A 19,089-nucleotide genomic window follows, 5' to 3' on the forward strand; every position below is an offset into this window, starting at 1 on the left:
TCCTGAGCCACATTTCCGCTCCTCACCCTTGCTCCAGCCCAGCCCAGCCCAGGAAAGGCTCCTACCTCCTCATAGATGGCCCTCAAGAAGTTGATCTCATCAGTCAGAGCTCCCACCTTGGCCTCCAACTCCACCTTGGTCATGTAGGCGGTGTCCACATCCTACAGGAAAGATCACATTTTCTCTTGGAAATCGTCCAGAGTCACAGCATCTGCTCAGTGCTGAGGGTAACAGCTCTGGTAGCATTACTCAGCCATACAAGAAAGGATGAGAAATGTCCAAGAGCAACCTACAATCTCCATTGGATTTCCCACCCAAGAAGAAGTCTCCTCAAAGCTGTGGCAAAGCTTAGCATTCAAGCAATCACTTCACTGCGCCCGTGACTCACCTTCTTGAGCACCACAAACTCGTTCTCAGCTGTAGTGCGCCTGTTGATCTCTTCCTCATACCTATGGAAAGTTAAAATACAAGCTGAGTTTCCTGAATTTTCTTGCCTAAGGCCACACAAAAGCAAAAAGAAATGCAAAATAAGAACGAATACAGTATTTAAACTGACAAATCTACACCCATAATTACCATGAAACAAACAAATGTGAAGCAAAATAACCACTGAGGTACAGACTACCATTGCTGCCAGCTGCTTGCATTGCTCTCAGTGTTATCATCTCTGCACTTACTTGTTTTTGTAATCCTCAACGTATTGCTGCATGTTCTGCAGCTCGGATTCCAGCTGTCCCCTCTGTGCCAGAATGGAGTCCAGCTGCCGCCTCAGGTTCTGGATGTAGTTTTCAAAGATGACATCCAGGTTCTTCCTGGGTCCTGAAGGCCCTTGCTGCTGCAGGAGCTCCCACTTGGTGGAGAGAACCTTGTTCTGCTGCTCCAGGAAGCGCACCTGAAAGCCCACAGGCGGGAGATGCAGAGTCAGTCATGAAGGCACTCCTTCCACCAGGTACAAAGAGTGGTCCGCTCTTTGTGTCATTATGTGATTTTGTTAGTTTAAAAAAAAAAGAGAGGTTGTCGTTGAGTCAATTGCAGGATGAGGGAAAGGAGGGAATTTCCAAGTCAAGGGTGCAGCACCAACTCCAACACGTTCCCATAGCTGGTAGCTTAGAAACATTAGATTTCTAGTCCAAAATAAAAAAAAAGATTGGATATTTGAAAACCCAGAGGGGGAAAAATAAGAAAAGCAACCCTAAATTTGTGAATAGTTAAATAGGAGCGTTTGGAAACGGAAGAGTGCAGAAGTGAAACCTGAAGAAGTTTGGAGGCGTTTAGCCTTGCAGTAATAACCTATTAGGTGAACCTGGTGCAACAGGCTAGATTAAAGCCCTGAAGATACAGCTTTGATCTCATCTGGAAGGGAGATTCTCATCTTTTCCATAGCAGCACTTGAGAAAAGGCTCTTCTCCAGCTCCTTAGCCTGCCCATATTTGGCTCAAAAGGAAGTTTCTGTAGAGCTTGGCAGCTCCTCCTAATTTTTGCCCTTAATTAGCCCCAGTCCCACTCCCTCACCTTGTCAATGAAGGAGGCAAACTGATTGTTAAGAGTCTTGATCTGCTCCTTCTCCTGGTTCTTCACTTGCTGGATCTGGGGGTCGATCTCAACATGGACTGGCTGTAGCAGGGTTGTGTCGACCTGCACGGGCTGAATGCCAGGGCCACCTCTACCAGGGCCACCAAAGCCAAAGCTTGGGCCACCATAGCCACCCATTCCTCCACCTCCCATTCCTCCACCATAGCCACCCATCCCTCCACCGAAGCCGCCCATTCCACCACCACCACCCATTCCTCCACCAAAGCCCATTCCTCCTCCGTAGCTGCCTAGTCCTCCGTAGCCTCCACCAAAGCCACCCATTCTGCCTCCATAACCTCCACCGCTGTAGCATCCACCTATGGCAATCCTTCCGCTGCTCCCCATGTTATGGAGGCTCCTGCTGCCAAAGCCTCCACAACGTCCACCACCTCCATATCCCCTGGACATAGAGAACGAGCTGTAGCTGCTCCTGCTTCTGCTGCCACCTCCTCCAAAGCCACCGCCGATGGCAGAGCAAGAGCTGTAGCCCCTTCTGCTCCCTCCCCCAAAGCTTCTGCAGACAGACTGCCGGGACATGGCTGCTTCTTCCAAGTGGAGTCAAGATCAAGAGGAGGAGGAGGATGAATGGAGCTGGGTGGCGAGAAGATGCGTGCAAGGAAAAGGGAAGGAAGTCCCTCTGACTCGAGGGCAGTTGATGCACTCTTTTATCTGTTTCTGGAGGTGGGCTGGGTTTGCATGGGCGTGAAGGAGGAGACAGTTGCTGTCTTCATCAGCTTGGCGTGGTTTACAGATTTTCATCTTCACTTTGCCAAACATTGACCCTACCCAGAAACACACCCTATAATGCAGAAGAAAATTAAAAAAGATACAACCATGTCTACCAAAGGGCAGCACTCTGACTAAGAAGCCATGCAGTTCTGCAGCACAGTAACAGTCCCGCTGTGACAGACGTGGCTTTTTTTCACCTTTCATCCATTGTGGTTGTTTCCCTGTTTACGTTTATCTTTATTTTGATCTTTCACTCCAAAGCCCTATGGCAGGCAAGCGCTGCGGCTCATGCCAAATTGTAGCACAGCTTACACAATTCCCAAAACACACCTATGTTACACCCTTAGCCTTCTTTTTACGTGGAAAATTGCCTTTGGCTTCGAGAAGTAGTTTCTCAATCCAGAGCCAGGGCTCAGCAAATTGCATTTTGATGAGGCTTTGCATCTTTTCAATAAATAAAACCCTACTGGAGAGGAGATGCCATGGCAATGGCTGGAGCTGGAAATTTGCCTACTGTTGGGCCAAGCTCTCACTGAACATGAGCGCTGCAGTCTTTGTGCCAAGACAGCCTCTGCATCCGTGGAGAAATGCCAATGGGAAATCCCCTTAGGCTCTCCAAAGGCTTCAGGAAGTGACTGACCATGAGAAGAGCCAGGGAAAACCTCAGCAAGTCAGCTGCTGCCACGAGAAGTGCGGACAGACAGGCGGACAGCCCTGAGAACAGGCAGAGAGAAGGAGGCATGCAAAACGAGCTGCCCACATAATGCATGCTGCAACTGCTTACATGCAATTAGTGAGGCAGAGGATGCTAAACAGCTCACCTTGTTTGTAGAGACATAAAATGGATGAACAGAGCGCACAATAACTTTCACTGGAGGAAATGCATGCTTTTCAACTACCTGGCTTACTTTGGCATTTATATGCAAGTATATTTTTCGCAGACATGTAGAGCCGTGAGCTGTGTTGAGCCCTCTGTTATGAACGTAGGTAGGTGTCTTTTTTTAGCTTATTTAAAGCAGGGTTTTAGAAAGGTGGAACTTTATAAAAAACTCTCCATTTTTGATGTTGCTGTTGAGATGGAATAAGTTTACAAGACACACCTACAGAAACATGACTGTGCAAGCAGCATGCATTGGGGAGTTGGACCAGATGACCTTTAAGGGTCCTTTCCAACTCAAACAACTCTGTGATTCTATGATTCTGCAACATTTCATCGTAGAAACCTGGTTACCAAACACTTCCCTTTTCTAAAATTTTTACTGAGAAATTCTCTTTCCCTCTTTCCCCCTTCTCCACAATCCCCAGCAGCAGAGGAATCAGCGTGGCGATTTCAAAGCCACTGAGGACATTTTGAAGCCCCAGAGTCATTGTGGTTATTTGGGCATCTAACTGTGCTGTCTAACGAGACTCTCCGAAGTTCCCATGCGACACAGGCAATTAAGCGCCTCTTGAAAATCCACACCAGCAACTCCTGATATCTCCAGTTGTTTGAATAGCTCCAGAAATATCACCCAGACACCTATTTCCAAAAGCACCTGGGGCACCCAGGCTGTGCTCGACGTGCGGTTAGACCGGCACCGCCACCAAACCCTGACTGACCCTATGGGTGTGCTCATCCCACCCCGGCACACGCGGCACGGCTCAGGGAGGGCATCCAGCTCCCAGCTCCACCATAGGGCGGGGAGGACGGGGCTCGGTGTTTGTTCCCAGCAGTGTGCGTGGGTCAGAGCCACGTGGCATGGGGACACCACGGACGGTTGACTGCTTGGGCTTTGTCTCTGAGTTTTGAGGGTTCAAAGCAGCACCTTCACCTCAAGGATTGGATGTCACTGGGAGCCCAGCGCGTGCTGCAGCGGAGAAGGGAGTTGTCGTCAGGCCACTGCCCAGAGGAGTGGTGGGATCACCATCCAGAGAGGTGCTTAAGAACTGTGGAGATGTGGCACTGAGGAACATGTTAGTGGGCATGGTGGGATGGGTTAGGGTTGGACTGGATGACCCAGAGAGAATTATTGCTGACAGATGGGCAATTGGATTGGATAATCCTGTAGGTCTTTTCCAGCCTTGGTGATTCTATGATTCTGTGACCTTAGAGGTCTTGTCCAACCTCAATGATTCTACAAGAGGACATGGTGGGATGGGCTGGAGTTGGATTGGATGGCCTAGTGACAAACCATTGGTGACAGATGGATGGTTGGACTGGATGATCTTGTAGGTCTTTTCCAGCCTTGATGATTCTATGATTCTATGACCTTAGAGGTCTTGTCCAACTTTCATGATTCTACCCGTGGGCATGGTGAGGATGGGTTGATGGTTAGACAGGATGACCTTAGAGGTCTTTTCTGATCTTAATGACTCTATAATTCTATGATATATCAGTCAAACTCAGCAGCGTTCTGAAGGGTGCTGTGAACACAAGGCTGCGCATGCACCTACATTTAGCATCAGGCTGATCTATTCCTTCTCCTCCCTCTGGATTGCCAAACACACGGTTGCGTGGTTCCTTTCTCCTCCTGCTGGCAGGACGACGTGATTGGGAGGTTTCAGTTTCCCAGCAGCCCTCAGCAGGAGATTCGTTAAGTCAGCACAATGCTCCCGGCCCAAGCAATGGTTAGATAACGTTCTCATTGAGTCACCGACATGTCTCCGGCCAAGTTTGGGAAATCAGGCAGGGATTTGGGTATCAACACCGTCATGAGCTCAAACACAACATGTGGCTCAGGATCCAATGATCTGCAGTGACATCACTGTGCCCACTGCTGTGCTGAAGGACAGCACAAAGTGGTGGAGGAGAAGGTGCTCAGTGTTTGTGTGCTTGGACAGGAGCTGCATGGAACTGGGGAGAGCAGGAGAACAAGCTGAGCTGAGCACTAAAACACTATATGTTCAGTAAAACGTTGACATCTCAGCATTCCCTTCATGCAAGCATGCTCTGAAAGAGATTACTGACATGGAGGGCAAGCTCAATAAAATTAGACAAGGCTTCTTTCAGGTCAAGCAAAGTTCTTGCTGTTCCAACAAAAGGCAGAAACTGTCATGACTCAGTCCAGCCCAGAATTCTCCTCTAATTGCTGCTGCAATCAAAGGAACAAAAGAAAAAATGCTTTCAGGTGTCTGTTTGTTTTAAGCCTCTGTACACATCCCGAAGCCCTGTCAAGAGTCAATCATGGAGGCAAGCTTACACAGAGGGCAGAGATATGTCTTTTCATTCAACACCTTCCCAAGTCCCTTTGCAACCTCCTGGAGCATTCACCATTGCTCAGGCAATGTCCCCATCCAAGCAGCTACACGCCTTGGCTGCTTGCAGTGTCTCCAGCTGTAGGAGCAGGGAGCGGAGCACGGTGACTCATCAGCTGTGGTTGACCAGGGATGTGACTCAAGGTCTCCTGAGCAAGAGGTAAAACCACAGTGAGTGATTTTGGCTCTACATTGGCAGCTGTAAGCAATATTTGACTGCTGGGAGAGGGGTGGGCTGCAGCAGTGTGTGATCTCCCTGTTCTCAGAGGCTGGAACCTCATGCCCAAGCTTGGCCCCATCTAACACAGGACAGTAGCAATCACACCAATAATCCAGATAGAGGACAGCCATCCTTCCCCCATTCCCTGCAGGATGCTCCAAAAGTGCTAGCTGGCAGAACAGAGGAAGGTGCCCACCTCCACCCTCATGAGGACCTCAGGAGGTGGCGAGGCAGAGATGGAGGCTGCACATTGCCCCCCGGGGTCAGGCAGAAGTGGAGTTGGTTTTGGATTCTGATCCTTGGGGATTCATTCCAATTTGAGACAATAGAATCACAGAATCACTCAATGTCCCAAGTTGGAAGGGACCCACAGAGATCAGAGTCCAAATCCTGGCTCCACAACACACCACACAAACCCAAACTCGACATCTGGGAGTGGTGTCCCAATGCTTCCTGAGCTCCGGCAGGTTGGGGCCATGCCCACCGCTCTCTAGGACAAAGCCCCTTCCTCACCCACACCTGACCCTCCAAAGACAAAGCTCCATGCCATTCCCTTGGGTCCTGTTGCTGTCAGCAGAGAGCAGCTGCCACTCTGCTCCCTATGAGGAAATGTAGGGCCATGAGGGTCTGCAGGCCACGATGGCCTGTAGGTCATGAGGAGTTATAGGATCACCATGAGGCCTCCCCTCAGCACAGAGCAGAGTGGGACAGCCTTACTCTCACCCAAGTGGGGACATTGTACGACTCTACAGACGGACACCATCACAGGGACCCAAATGGAGTGCAGCATCTGCTGACATCTCCAACTGCAATCCCATCAACTCTGCTCTCAAAGGGCTGAGAGCTCCCTCCATGCCCCAAAGAGAGGAGGGCAATAGAGACCACAGCCAGCTCCAACCCAGCCTCCTCCCTATAATAATTTTATGTCTTCCTTGTGCCACATGCTACCAGGACATGACCCCCCTGGGTTTCACTGGGTTCCCTGTGGCCACTGCTTTGTCAGCCCCTGCCCATTCCAGCTGCATACATGTCCCAGCTCTCGCTTTGTGTCCCTGAAAGGGCAGGAGAAAGTCAGGACAGCTTTCAGGCCTCAGCAGAACAGCAGTCTTGTTGCAACACGAAAATGCCTGCTCAGAAAGAAAACCACACCAGTGTACTGCCTCTAGTGTTTATTGGGGTATGGCACATGCCAAAGGAGAAAGGCTTAAGCAAACAAGCACAAGTGTTCTCACAATCACAACAAAAACGCAAAGCCCAAACAGAGGTGAGCAGTACTGTGGCCACTGCAGTACATCAGGGTCCCGTGGGAGACCTTGAGGGATGCCCAGACCCCACAGGCTGTGCGTTGCATGGGGTGTTTTGTGGCTGGGGGCTTTGGGGTGGTGGGTCCTTCCAATGCCAGCTCTCAGCTCCATGCAACAGCTTTAAGGTGTCTCAAGGAGGAGGTTGGTGAAGCAAGAGGTTCCCAAGCCCTCTGCAGAGCATCTGAGTCACTGTGGTGGATGAAGCCTGCTGTTCTTTTCCCGTGCGATGTCCAAAAGAGGGCAGTGCCTGGCCTGACAGATGGGCGGCCCTCAGCTGGGCAGCGGGGTGGTGGTCCTGGTGATGTTTGCTTCCTTTCTCCTTTGGGTGCCGGGAATGGGGACAGCTCTCTGCCCTACTGCCGCCGGGCAGACACCGAGCTGTTCTTCAGGATGCCTCCAGAGCCCACCACGACGGAGCTGCCGGCTCCAGAGCCAAATCCTCCCCCTCCAAGGCTGCAGAAGCCAGCACCGCCCATGCTGCAGCTGCCTCTCCCGCTCCCAATGCCGAATCCCAATCCTCCTCCTCCAAGGCAGAGACCACCGCCGTATCCACCTCCTATGGAGCTGCTGCCGCCCACCACAGCTGCGGAGACAAGGGAAGGTGTGAGGTTACTACCAGCAGAGCCAGGGAGCGCAGGGACCAGGGGCAGGCTGGTACTTACAGATGCTCACGTTGCTCTGGCACTCCCCAGACATTCTGCAAGGAAAAGAGATGGAGCGTCAGCACCGCCCCACCAGCTTGGGTCCATCACGCTCCGTAGGACCACGGCGGAGGGCAGTGCTGTTGATATCTTAACAGAAGATGCGCTGCTCTGCATCCCTCCCGTTGACTTAGCAGGATGTGATCCAGCCATATCCCCACCCACCTGCACTCCTCGCCCTCCAGCAGCTTCCTGTAGGTTGCAATCTCAACGTCCAGTGCCAGCTTGACGTTCATCAGCTCCTGGTAGTCGCGCAGCAGCTGGGCCAGGTCTGCCTTGGCTTTCTTCAGGGCTGTCTCCAGCTCAGTCAGCTTGTCTCTGGCATCCTTCAGGGCCAGCTCCCCACGCTGCTCAGCATCAGCAATGGAGCTCTGAATGCTCTCACACTGCAGGACAAGAACAGGGATGCAGCGCATTGAGCAGAGGCCACTGCAGCGCTCTGTGCCCAAATCACCTGGCTCAGCTGATCCCAGAATCACAGAATCACAGAATCACCCGGGTTGGAAGGGACCTCAAGGATCATGTAGTTCCAACCCCCCTGCCTAGCAGGGCCACCAGACATACACATTACAGATCCCAAACAGCTCTGACCAGGGGCACAGCTCCAAGAGGAATTACAAGGATCTGACACCCATTCCCCAGAACATAACACCCCTACCTGCTTCTTCACGTTCTCAATCTCAGCCCGTATCCTCTGGATCACGCGGTTGAGTTCAGAGATCTCAGCCTTGGTGTCCCTCAGACTGTCTCCATGCTTTCCTGCAGTGGCCTGCAGCTCCTCATACTGATGGAAAGGGGACAGAGGAGATCATCAGGGGCAGCATGAGGTTTCCCTGGATTTCTCCACACCAGGAAGGGGAGCACAGAGGTCCCTCAGCCCTACCATTGCCATGCAGATAGCCCTCACCTTGCTCTGGTACCAGGTCTCAGCCTCCAGCCGGCTGCGGTTGGCGATCTCCTCGTACTGCGCCTTCACCTCTGCGATGATGCTGTCCAAGTCCAGGTTGCGGTTGTTGTCCATGGACAGCACCACAGAGGTGTCAGAAACAGTCTTCTGCATCTGGCTCAGCTCCTGCAATTCCCACCAGCATTGTCTTGAGCCCTGCTAGAACACCTTCCCCGTGGTTCCATCCCGTTCTGCTGCACACTCACCGCTTCATAGAGGTTCCTCAGGAAGTTCAGTTCATCCGCCAGAGAGTCCAACTTGGCCTGAAGCTCCACTTTGTTCATGTAGACGCCATCCACATCCTGCAGCAGAAATTAGGGCTGAAAGCCTTCCCTTGATGCACACAGTTGGGTCTAAGTCGAGCACCATAAGTCAGTGTGCTGCTCCATTTCCGCAGCACACAGCTCTGGGGGCCCTGGGTTCATCTGAGCCCCACCAATGCAAAGCTCTGCTGAGAACCAGGTGGAAATTTGTATAAAAGAATTAAAAATGACAATGCACTTAGAGAACATAGAAAAAGGTGGCAATTCAGATATCTGGATGTTTTGCTCCAGGGAGGAGGAGCACCAACTCCCATCAGTTGCCCCCTCTGCCCTGTGAGGTTCTGCCTTCAGCTCTCCTTATTCTAACAAGGCACAAGCTTAATTAAAGCCTGCCCTTGTGCCTGCAAGTGCTTGGTCCTCCTCACACACACTTGGGCTGCCCAGAGCTTTACCTTCTTTAGGAGCACGAAGTCGTTCTCTGCAGCTGTCCTTTTGTTGATTTCCTCTTCGTACCTGTTGGGATAACGAGGGAGATTCAATCTCTCTGCTTATTTTGGCTCCTGCTCCACTGCTGGTGGCTGCTGGCCTTGGAGCAATGGGTGCAGCAAAAAACAGATGTGCTGTGAGCAGACTGCGGCCAAACAAAAGTGGGGCTCCATCCTGCATGAGCCCTGGAACCTTCCATTACAAACATCCTGCTGCCTCCACGAGGAGACCTCCTGGTCTCCAGTTGGCCATCGTAGCCATGGCACAGAACCTTACAATCATGGAACTGCTGGAGTTTGTTTTTTTTTTTTTAATGGTCATCCCAGCTAACCCCCTGCAATGAAGAGGGAATGTCCGTGGCAGCTGCACACTGCAGAGCTCGGAGCAATGGAGGTCACATCCAGAACCACATCACCTCTCATCCTACAGCCTCAGCAAAAATCGAGCAAGGCGAGGGATCAAGTTGTTCCCAAATCCCAGTTATCTGCAGCTTATCAGCTGAGATATTTCTCCATCTTTGCTCTTCTGATGGAGCAAATTAACCTCATCACGTCAGGATAATAATTAATCCCCCTCCCATCAGCGTTCCGAAGAACCATCTAAGTAAGCTTCAAACTATGAAGGAAATTATTGTAAGGAATCCATGAGGAAACCCATGAGGAAATTATAGTGGGATTTAGCAACTGCCCTAATTGCTTCATTAAATCATAATGTCATGGATTCTCGAGCGGGGAAAGGCAAACAGCAGAAGATCCTGCGCTGGTGACAACCGCAGTTCACACAACAATGAGTGCTGGGGCACACCTCGAAAAACCATCGCCTGCTGTCAGAGCTCACAGCTGCTGCAACTTCCTCATAGCACGGATGGCTGCAACAAGTGAAACACTGCCAATTCCCATCATTCGTTGAACTTTCTGACCGCTCAAAGTAATTCTTTACTCCTATTTTTTTTTTTTTTTTGCCACTTGCTACCCAAAAAATTTGAAGTAAAATAGAAGTGGCAAAAAAAGTCTCCAAACAACCTGCTTTGCACAGCTGGTGAAATCAGCCAGAGCTCAGACATTGCTAGGAGTGAATCCAGAATAAATCCATTTGGTCCTAGATTTGGGGACATCCCTAGAGCTGCCCAGCACTGCCGAGCCCCGCGCTGGCACCGTGAGCAACGCACTTGGTCTTGAAGTCCTCCACCATGTCCTGGAAGCTCTTCAGCTCTGACTCCAGCTGTATCTTCTCGCTGGAAAGGCCGTCCAGCTGCTTCCTCAGCCCGCTGATGTAGACTTCAAAATATGGGTCCAGGCTCCTGGTGCTCGTGGTGGGGCTTTGCTCCTGCAGGAGCTTCCATTTGGTCTCCAGGACTTTGTTCTGCTGTTCTAGGAATCGCACCTGAGCAATGATGGGGGTGGGCAAAGAATAATCAGAATGTTCCTCAAAGCATCTCTCTGTTGTTTGTTTTCCTCCGTTGCCTACATTTAATGAGTTCAGCCCTTCTGTCTGTTCTCGCCTCCTCTCCAAAAACTCCCCATCCTCCCCCAGAGTCCCACTGGTGAAATGGGAAACCCATTCTCACGGCGATGGGTGACTTTCCCTCTCCCATTCCACAAGGTCTAAACAGAAGAAATGTGCTGAGCTCTGTCACTTCAGGGCTACAAGCACAGGGACAAAACTCCCAATGGCCCACAGGTGGAGGGGAGCAACCTTCCCTGAGGATGTCCTGCATGCTGCTGCATGGCCCCATGGGTTAGCACCAGTGTCGTGGCCTCCAAATCAAGGATCCCATTTCTGCTGTTCTCCAACACCTTGGGATCATTACTTCTTCTGACACTGCAGCCTCCTTTCTGCCTGCACAGCTCTGGGGCAGCGCTGGGCTCACTGTTCCCTCTATGCCCATCTCACAATCCAGCAAGATTCAGCCTCCCCCCAGACCCGGCTCTTACCTTGTCGATGAAGGAGGCAAATTTGTTGTTGAGGGTCTTCAACTCCTCCCTCTCCTGTGTTCGCACCTTCTGGATCTCGGGGTCGATCTCCAGGTGGAGCGGGGTCAGCAGGCTCTGGTTGATGGTCACCTCCTTGATGCCGCCCGGTGGACACTGGGCGAAGCCCCCAACCCCGCCATCAAACCCTCCACCGAAGCCACCAAAACCACCAGATATGGCATTGAAGCCATATCCGGCCCCGCTGCCAAACCCTATCCCACTGCCAACACCATAGCCAAAGCCTTGGCCGCCAGCCCCAAACCCTCTGCAGATGCCTCCAGCTCCAAATCCTCCCAGAGCGGTGCTCTTGCTCCCTCCCAGGCTATAGAGGCTGCGGCTGCTGAAGCCCCCGGCGTTGCCACCAGACCCCCGGCATCCTCGGGGCACTGTGCTGAAGGTGACCTTGTTCTTCCCTCCTAAGCAAGCAGAGCTGGAGCTGAATCCCTTCTTGGAAGCAGATGACTGACGAGACATGGCGATAGGTGTGTGGTAGGAGAGGAGAGCTGAGTGGTGTCCAGAGGTGAAAGAAGCTCTGTCCTGTGAGCACAGTGCCTGAACGCCCCTTTTTATGCTCGGAGGGAGTTGGCTGGCTGTCAGGGGAGTGGAGATGTGATTTTTTATTCTAAGAATGGTTTTAGGTGTGCTTGGAACCATGCCCTCCCCCCCTCCTCTCTGCCTTCCCCGTGACCTGCCTCAAAACACTCCCTAGATAGCTCAGAAAGTAAAACAAATCTATTGTTGGTGTTGGAAGCACATCGTCAAATCAGATTTCCTGAGCTGGTGCTGTCAATCCATCACGGGCCCTTCTATAGTTCTCCTGGCAGTGACAAAGCACTACAAGCTGCTTGATGTGTTACGCCCTCCAGGGAGACCCCTGTCTTGCCTCCATTACTCATTGGGAGCCATATGGCAGGTGCTTGGTTCGCTGAATTCTGACAAAAGCCTGGTTTGCATCACAGCCCCAGTTGCGCTCCTGTTCAACTTTCCACTCCGGTTCGACTCTGTTTGGCCAAAGCTGTTTCACAACCGAGGGAGGGAGCCCAGCAGGACTTAGTCTTAGGGTTAGCATCAGCTTTGTGTCAATAAGGGAGTTTCTAAAGGTTTTTAAGGGTTTCTAGAAGGTTGGACCACTCTGACTGTGACTTACTGAGCCCAGAGGGACACACGGGGATTGCAGAGCCCAAAACATCTTGGTGTTTCCATGTAACCTTCACCCTACATCTTCACCTTTCTTCATTAGGGTCGAGGTGCCATTACCGGCTAACGAGCAGTGTCCATTTCAAGGGTTTCCAATTCCCCGATGGGGATCGTGCCAAGACCAGAGGTGTTCTGAGGTGTCTCTGAGTTCCCCACAAAGCAAACAGCCCTTTGGAGATGAGCAGGACAGAATCCAGCAGCCATCAGCTTCACAGATGACCTCCAAAACTCTCCTCCAATCTCCTGGAAGCGTGCCCAATGTACACCATTCCACAGTTACGGGATAAAAAGGGCAGAAAATGAGCATGGGGACTTTGATCCTACTTCCACCTTCCCTGGTGGAAGGGAGGCAAGGCTGGAGATGTGTTTCCAGCAGGAGCATTGTAGAAAGGCTGCTGGGATCATTCCCTGTGGGTCCATCATCAGCCCCATTCTGTTCATGCTGCCACCACCCGCCAGCTGCCACCACCTGTCAGCACGCTCTCATTGTTCTAACACATCCAGCTTAATTGCTTAACCACTTTTAATTTATATTTTAATTGGCGGAGGTGACTGAAGGTGCCATCAAACCAAGGATCCCCGCTTATCCTGCCATTAAAAGGAAAAAAAAAAGACTTCCCCCCCAAACCACAAGGTGCAGCTGCAGCCATGACGACAAAAGCCAGCCTCACACCACGCACTCTGTAATTATCTTTTATTGGAGCCACTCATGGGAGAGGTTTGGGGAACCAGTTCCAGCTCAGGGCCTGTTTCCCCCTCAGCTTTTCCCCTGCAAACATGCAAATCTGGGTCCAGGAGCAGATCTGAACCATCTCTGCGGAGGAATTGGGATGGAAGGAGCAATTCTCCTCCTGAACCTCACTGTCCCTCTCCATTTCCAGCCCAAAGGGGATCTGCACTGTGTGGAGAAGCTGCTGAGCTCTGCAGCTCACAGCCACCACCCTTTGCAGAGCTTCGGGCTCCCCGATTCCACGGGGACACCCTGAGGTTTCTTTGCCAAAGGCGGCGGCAGCTGCATCTCCTCCACCTTTATGCAACCGACAGAGAAACTGAGTGAACCTGTTGGAGCCCGGCGCAGCTCCCAGGGTGGCTCTGCCAGCGGTCCCTGGCATGCGGCGCTGGCTCTGCGCCCATCCGGACGCTTACCCAAGAAATACAGGGCTCAGTGGGTGCACTGCTACACCCATGAGGTCCCAGCCCTCTTTTGGGGTGGGAGATTCCAGCTGAGGGGCTGGGGCTGCAAGTGCGCTGCTGCGAGGGGCTTTGGGTTGCCCTGGAGGTGGCCTTGCTGAGTTCCCTTCTGTTTTATTCGCTGTGGGCTTGGGGAGGACTACAGGGCCATGAGGGGCTGTGGGGACATGAGGGGCTGCAGGGTCATGAGTGGCTGTGGGATCATGAGGGTTTGCAGGGCACAATGAGCAGAGCCATGAATGTAACAAAGCGCACAATGGAGACAAGACCTTTCCACAGCCAGCAGACATGGATCCTCCTTCAGAACAGCACCCCAGACTCCTTTCCTATACCCAAAACTGGGCTAAATCAAGTCACCACCAGGTTCAGAGCCATGTGTTCCCATCACAAGCCTGGGGGTTCCCAACTGCAGATGCCATCCCGCCACACAACACCATGACCTCACACAACCACCTCCAGAGGGAATTTTCCTGCACCCCGGGACAGGAGGACAACTCCTGGGTTCTGCCCATGCATGAAGGTTTTGCTCAGCCCAGCTTAGAAAAGAGCCAGAATCAGACCAGGAGTCTCTTCCCATGGGAAGATACAAATACCTGACAGCTTTCTGGCCCTTCCAGAACCCAGAGGTGGAAATCCTGAGCCAGAGGTTCCACCACCCCAGTAATGCCCAGAGCTGCTCCAATTAGAGCAGCCAGCCCGTTTTAATGAGCTCCTCATTCCTGCCAAGCCCTGTCACCGGTAGAGGCCATGCCTAGCACCCTGAGGTGACACCATGGGGCTGGGACCCACGGACTCAGTGTGCCACTGCAGCTCTTCATGGGGACATGGAGATGATGCATCTTTGGGGCTCTGTGGAGGAGCAGGAGGTGACCATGATGGGATGCTCCATTCCCAGGCAGGAATACCAGCATTTAGGAACTGGCTTCATGGCTGGGCTCGAGGATCTGGGTGCTCTTTCCCAACTTTCCATGACTGAACCCAACAGGAGCTGGCAAGGCTCAGCATCTCACAGCTCCCATAGGTATCGCAGTGATGGAAGCCCCCCAGCTGCCGCTGGGACATGGAATGCTTCAGACCCACAGATGCTCCCCACAGCCCCAAAAAAGCTACTGGCAGGGAGGGGATGGAACAGCACTGGGCTCTCCAGTTTGTCTGCTTGATGTCCCCGTATTGCCCCAGGGTGAGCTGGGTCTGGGATGCAAAACAGAAGGAATAAAGGGAGGAAGGAGCCGGAATGGGCAGGAAAGTGCCTGGGGCTGCTCCGTGCTTTGATGCCCGGTGCGGGTGGTGGGATAAGGGCAGGGAGGGGGGTCCGTGTCCCTCTGCCCCATGTATGGAACCTCATATCACAGCACCCCTCACCCCGCAGTGGAAAGCTAGGTCTGTGAGCCCAAGTCCACCCGGTTTCGCCCCAAAGATGCGTTCAGGAGAGCAAAGCACCGCTCCGTCAAGCAGCGCGGACTCGCAATTAGTAAGCGGGCAAATTGCAGGGCTGGGACCCGAGCTGGGAATCATTGAGCAGAAATAACAAGGCGGATCCCGAGCGAGATCAAAGGCGCCTATTGCAGAAGACGGCGGCACTCCTTGGGCCGTCCCCACTGCGTTGCGCACGGCGGAGCCCCGGGCTCTGCCTGCAATACCCGGCTGCTAACCTTGCTCACAGGCAACACCTTCTTCTGGGAACCGTGGCCCTCCGTCGGTGGCATCCATCAGGGCAACTGTTTCCTTTTGGTGATGGCGTGGAGTGCTTTGTGGCCATCGGAAAGCGGCTCCAGCTGCAGTGCAGAATGAGCCCCGCATGCCACGCAGGGAGAATGGTGGGCAACTTCCAAAGGTCAGAGCCCAGCCACTGCCCCATAGAGAGAGCCCGGCACTCCCTCTCTGAGCACCCCAAAAAATAGGGGCAGAGCTCCCGGCTCAGGACCTGCAGTTCTGTGAGCAGAGTCCCCAAAGTGGGGCCAATGAGGAGCAGAGAGGGGCTGTGCTGCACCAATGGGCAATAGGAGGATGTGGGGCTGAACCGCCATGTGGCTTTGCCTCCAGGATTTGGGGTGCAGAGCATCTCTCCAGGGTCAGGATGCAAAAAAGGAACAAGGGAAAACAAGTGTGAAGCCCTCGAGCTTTATAGAAATGCAATGCAATTCTAGTGGGGGCTGCAGAGGGAGTAGGGGTCTTTGCCCCATTGGGGAGAACTGGGTTTTTGGATGGGAAGAGCACATTTTGAGGAGAAATCTGCATAAATGGACAGGGAAGAGCTGGGGGAGAGGGGGAGGATGGATCTGTCCCTCCCCATCATCTCATCCCACACTCTGGGAAAACATCCCCCCCCCCTAAAAAAACAAAATAAAGCAATGCCCTCCCCAATACGCAGTGTGTTGGAGCATTGAACAGAAATAGGGAGGGGGCAACTGGAATTGTGGGGACACTGTGGGACCGGGGGGGGGGGGAACCTATTGGGATGGGGAAACTCCAAGAGGAGCAAAATCCCCCCCGGGAAATCTCCCCCCAGGGCCGGGAAGGGCACAAGGGGTGTGCGTGTGAAAATGCAGAGAGCGAGCTTTGGGCGGCTCCTGCCCCACCACTAATTACAGGCAAAACCTCGTCAGCAGGCCCCAGCTTGCTGCTGGCCCTGTGCCCCCTGGCGCACCCCAGCTGAGCCCCCCGCCACCGACAGCGCCCTTAATTCCCCAATAGTGCCCTTAATTCCCCAATCTTGCCCATATTTCCCCAGTACTGCCTTTAATACCCCCTACATTGCTCTTATTTCCCCAGTCTTCTTCCTATTTCCCCCATAATGCCTTTATTCCCACAACAGTGCTCCTAATTCCCCAGTAGTGCCCTTATTTCCCCAATACTGCCTCTAATACCCCCATACTGCCCTTATTTCCCCAATATTGCCCTTGTTTCCCCAATACTGCCCCTAATTCTCTAGCACTGCTCTTATTTCCCCAGTCTTGACCCAATTTCTCCAATAGTGTCCATTTCCTCAATATTGTCCTCATTTCCCAAATACCGCCTGTGTCCCCAGTACTGACTCCAATACCCCAATGTTACCCTTATTTCCCCAATGCTACTCCTAATTCCCCAATCTCAACCCTATTTCCCCAGTACTGCCCTTATTTCCCCAGTCTTGTCCCTATTTCCCCAGTAATGCCCCTAAATCCCCAATACTACCCTTATTTCCCTAATCTTGTCCATAATTCCCCAATACTGCCCTTATTTCCCCCAATATCATCCCCACTTCCACAATGCTGTCTTTATTCCCCAATTCCCCAATACTGCCCCTAACTTCCCAGTAGTGCCCTTATTTTCCCAAATGGGGTAAAACTGGGTCGGAGGAGGAGGAGGAGGGGGCAGCTTTGGGGTTCCCCCATCCAATTAGGGTGCAGTGTTGCAGAAGGAGTCCCCAAAATGCCATCCTGGGTCTTCCAGCAGTGGGATCCCAAGGGGACCCCAAGGGGGATCCAATTTTGAGGTAAAAGAACCCATTCAGGCAAAAATTTGGGTTCAGGGCTGGAAATTCCCTGTGCCAGTGCTGGGACAACGCAAAAGGCTCTGCCCCCTCCAGGGCCCCATACGTCCATGGGCGTCCACAGGGCCGGGCACATCTGCCCATGAGTCAGCAGCACCTCCTGTGGTGTGATGCCCTGGGCACCACATCAGCCCTGGGACATGGACACAGGAGGGGGACATGGGGTCACAGCCCACACGCAGAATCAGACTGTGTCCCCAAGCTACGTTACCCCCAAATCTTGATGACCCCAAACCTTGGTGTCCCCAGGCACGATGTTCCCATATCTCTATATCCCTAAACCTTGCTGGACTCAGACTTTGGTGTTCCCAAACTTCGATGCTCCCAAGCATCAACGTCCCCAGGTTTTGGTGTCCCCAAGCCCTAGATGTCCTAAACTTCCATTTCCCCAAACCTTGGTGTTCCCAAGCTTTGGTGCCCTCAACCACTGGTGTCCCCATACCTCTGTATCCCCAAGTTTTGGGTACCCAATCATTGGTGTACCCAACCCTTGATGTCCCCAGACTTCAGTGTCCCCAAGCTTTGGTGTCACCAACTCTTGGTTTCAACCTCAGTGTCTCCAAGTATTGCTGTTCCCTAAACATCAATGTCCCCAAGATGTTGTGTACCCAACCCTTAATGCCCCCAAACCTCATTTTCCCCAATCCTTGGTGTCCCCAAACCTCAGTGTTCCCAAACTTTGATGTCCCCCAACCCCTGGTGTCCCCAAACTTCAACATCTCCAGTTTGGCACGGTGACAATGCCCTCCCCCAATGGGCTCACCTGTGGGGTCTGTGGCTTTTGGGGAGGTGGGGGGTGGGTTTCACCCCCCAGAACCTGGGTGCTCATCCCCCATAGAATGGTGAGTTGGGTTGGCTTTGGGGTGGGGAACACGAGGTGGGATGGGGGAGTCTGGGTGGGAAGTCATGGCCACTGTCCCTCGGTGTCCCATGGTCAGGTGACAGCAAAACCTCATCTGTGGGGCATCCTGGATGGTACTGTGCATTGCCCCAGTTCCTGAACCCCAAATCCCAAACCTCAAATCCCTAATCCCAAATCCTAAATCCCAAACTCCAAACCCCATAATCCAGATCCCAAACCCCATACTCTGAACCCCAAATCCCATCCTCTAAATCCCTAATCCGAAACCCCAAACCCCAAACGCCAAACTCCAAATCCCAAACTCCAAACCCGACTCTGCCCCCCCCAAAATCCCAAGTCTTTCCCAACCCCCAGATCTTTTCTCCCCCCCAAATCCCACCTTCACCTTAAAATTCCATCCAGCCTCAAAAATTGTGCCCAATCTGCCCCCCATCCCCAAACCCCAAATTCTCCCTCTGCTTCCCCCCTCGCCCCCCAAAATGTCTCCGTTCCCCCATGAGCCGTTCCCCACCATTTCCCCAGCCCTGGGTCGGTGGCATTCATTTAGCAGAGACCCCCCCCCCCTTTTGTACCCCCCCCCCTCCATGTCCCCAGGTTCCCATAGGGACTCAGCACCTCCCGACCCCATTTGCTTTCGTGGGGAAGAACCCCAAAAGAGGTTCCACCCCCCTAAAGGCGGGGGGTGGAGTCTTTGGGGTGACGGGAAAAAGGGGGGGGGGATAGGAGCTGAGCTGCTGTGGGGAGTTCCGCAGCTTCACCTCACGTTGGAACCGCGTTCCTCTGCCGCCTCCCAGCGTCTGCAGCCCCAAAATTCACCCCAAACTCGGGGCGGGACTGAGGTTTGCTGGGGGGGGGGGGGGGGGGAAAGGGGGGGGGTTC

General features: G+C 52.9%; 2 protein-coding genes across 2 annotated transcripts in view; both read right to left on the reverse strand.

The window, feature by feature from the left end:
• LOC122188995 (keratin, type II cytoskeletal 2 epidermal-like) overlaps window positions 1-2,109 on the reverse strand; it is a 3,243-nt gene extending 1,134 nt beyond the window's left edge. Inside the window, 4 exon segments of the mRNA XM_042887751.1 lie at window positions 1-161; window positions 389-449; window positions 678-892; window positions 1,513-2,109. The exon segment at window positions 1-161 is cut by the window's left edge and continues 45 nt beyond it. Coding sequence (XP_042743685.1) covers window positions 1-161; window positions 389-449; window positions 678-892; window positions 1,513-2,109 — 1,034 coding nt within the window.
• Window positions 2,110-6,909: 4,800 nt separating this feature from the next.
• Window positions 6,910-11,930, reverse strand: LOC122188994 (keratin, type II cytoskeletal 4-like). The gene is made up of 9 exons (XM_042887750.1): window positions 11,390-11,930; window positions 10,624-10,838; window positions 9,422-9,482; window positions 8,913-9,008; window positions 8,668-8,832; window positions 8,419-8,544; window positions 7,926-8,146; window positions 7,722-7,756; window positions 6,910-7,642 (listed from the first exon to the last, which is right to left on the reverse strand). The coding sequence occupies exons 1-9, from the start codon at window positions 11,900-11,902 to the stop codon at window positions 7,413-7,415; spliced, it is 1,662 nt and encodes a 553-aa protein (XP_042743684.1). The 5' UTR covers window positions 11,903-11,930; the 3' UTR covers window positions 6,910-7,412.
• Window positions 11,931-19,089: the final 7,159 nt, after the last annotated feature.

The sequence above is a fragment of the Lagopus leucura genome, unplaced genomic scaffold (assembly GCF_019238085.1).
Source record: "Lagopus leucura isolate 7727_CA_CO unplaced genomic scaffold, USGS_WTPT01 Super-Scaffold_100110, whole genome shotgun sequence".
Lineage (NCBI taxonomy): Eukaryota > Metazoa > Chordata > Aves > Galliformes > Phasianidae > Lagopus > Lagopus leucura.

What these genes read in the sequence shown, in the direction of transcription:
- LOC122188994 (XM_042887750.1), bottom strand. Translation starts at nt 11,902, where the DNA reads ATGTCTCGTCAGTCATCTGCTTCCAAGAAGGGATTCAGCTCCAGCTCT. An exon ending in TGAGGAACCTCTATGAAGCG is followed by an intron (nt 8,833 to 8,912) that starts GTGAGTGTGCAG and finishes TGGGAATTGCAG; the next exon opens with GAGCTGAGCCAGATGCAGAA. An exon ending in CCAGAGCAACGTGAGCATCT is followed by an intron (nt 7,643 to 7,721) that starts GTAAGTACCAGC and finishes TTGTCTCCGCAG; the next exon opens with CTGTGGTGGGCGGCAGCAGC.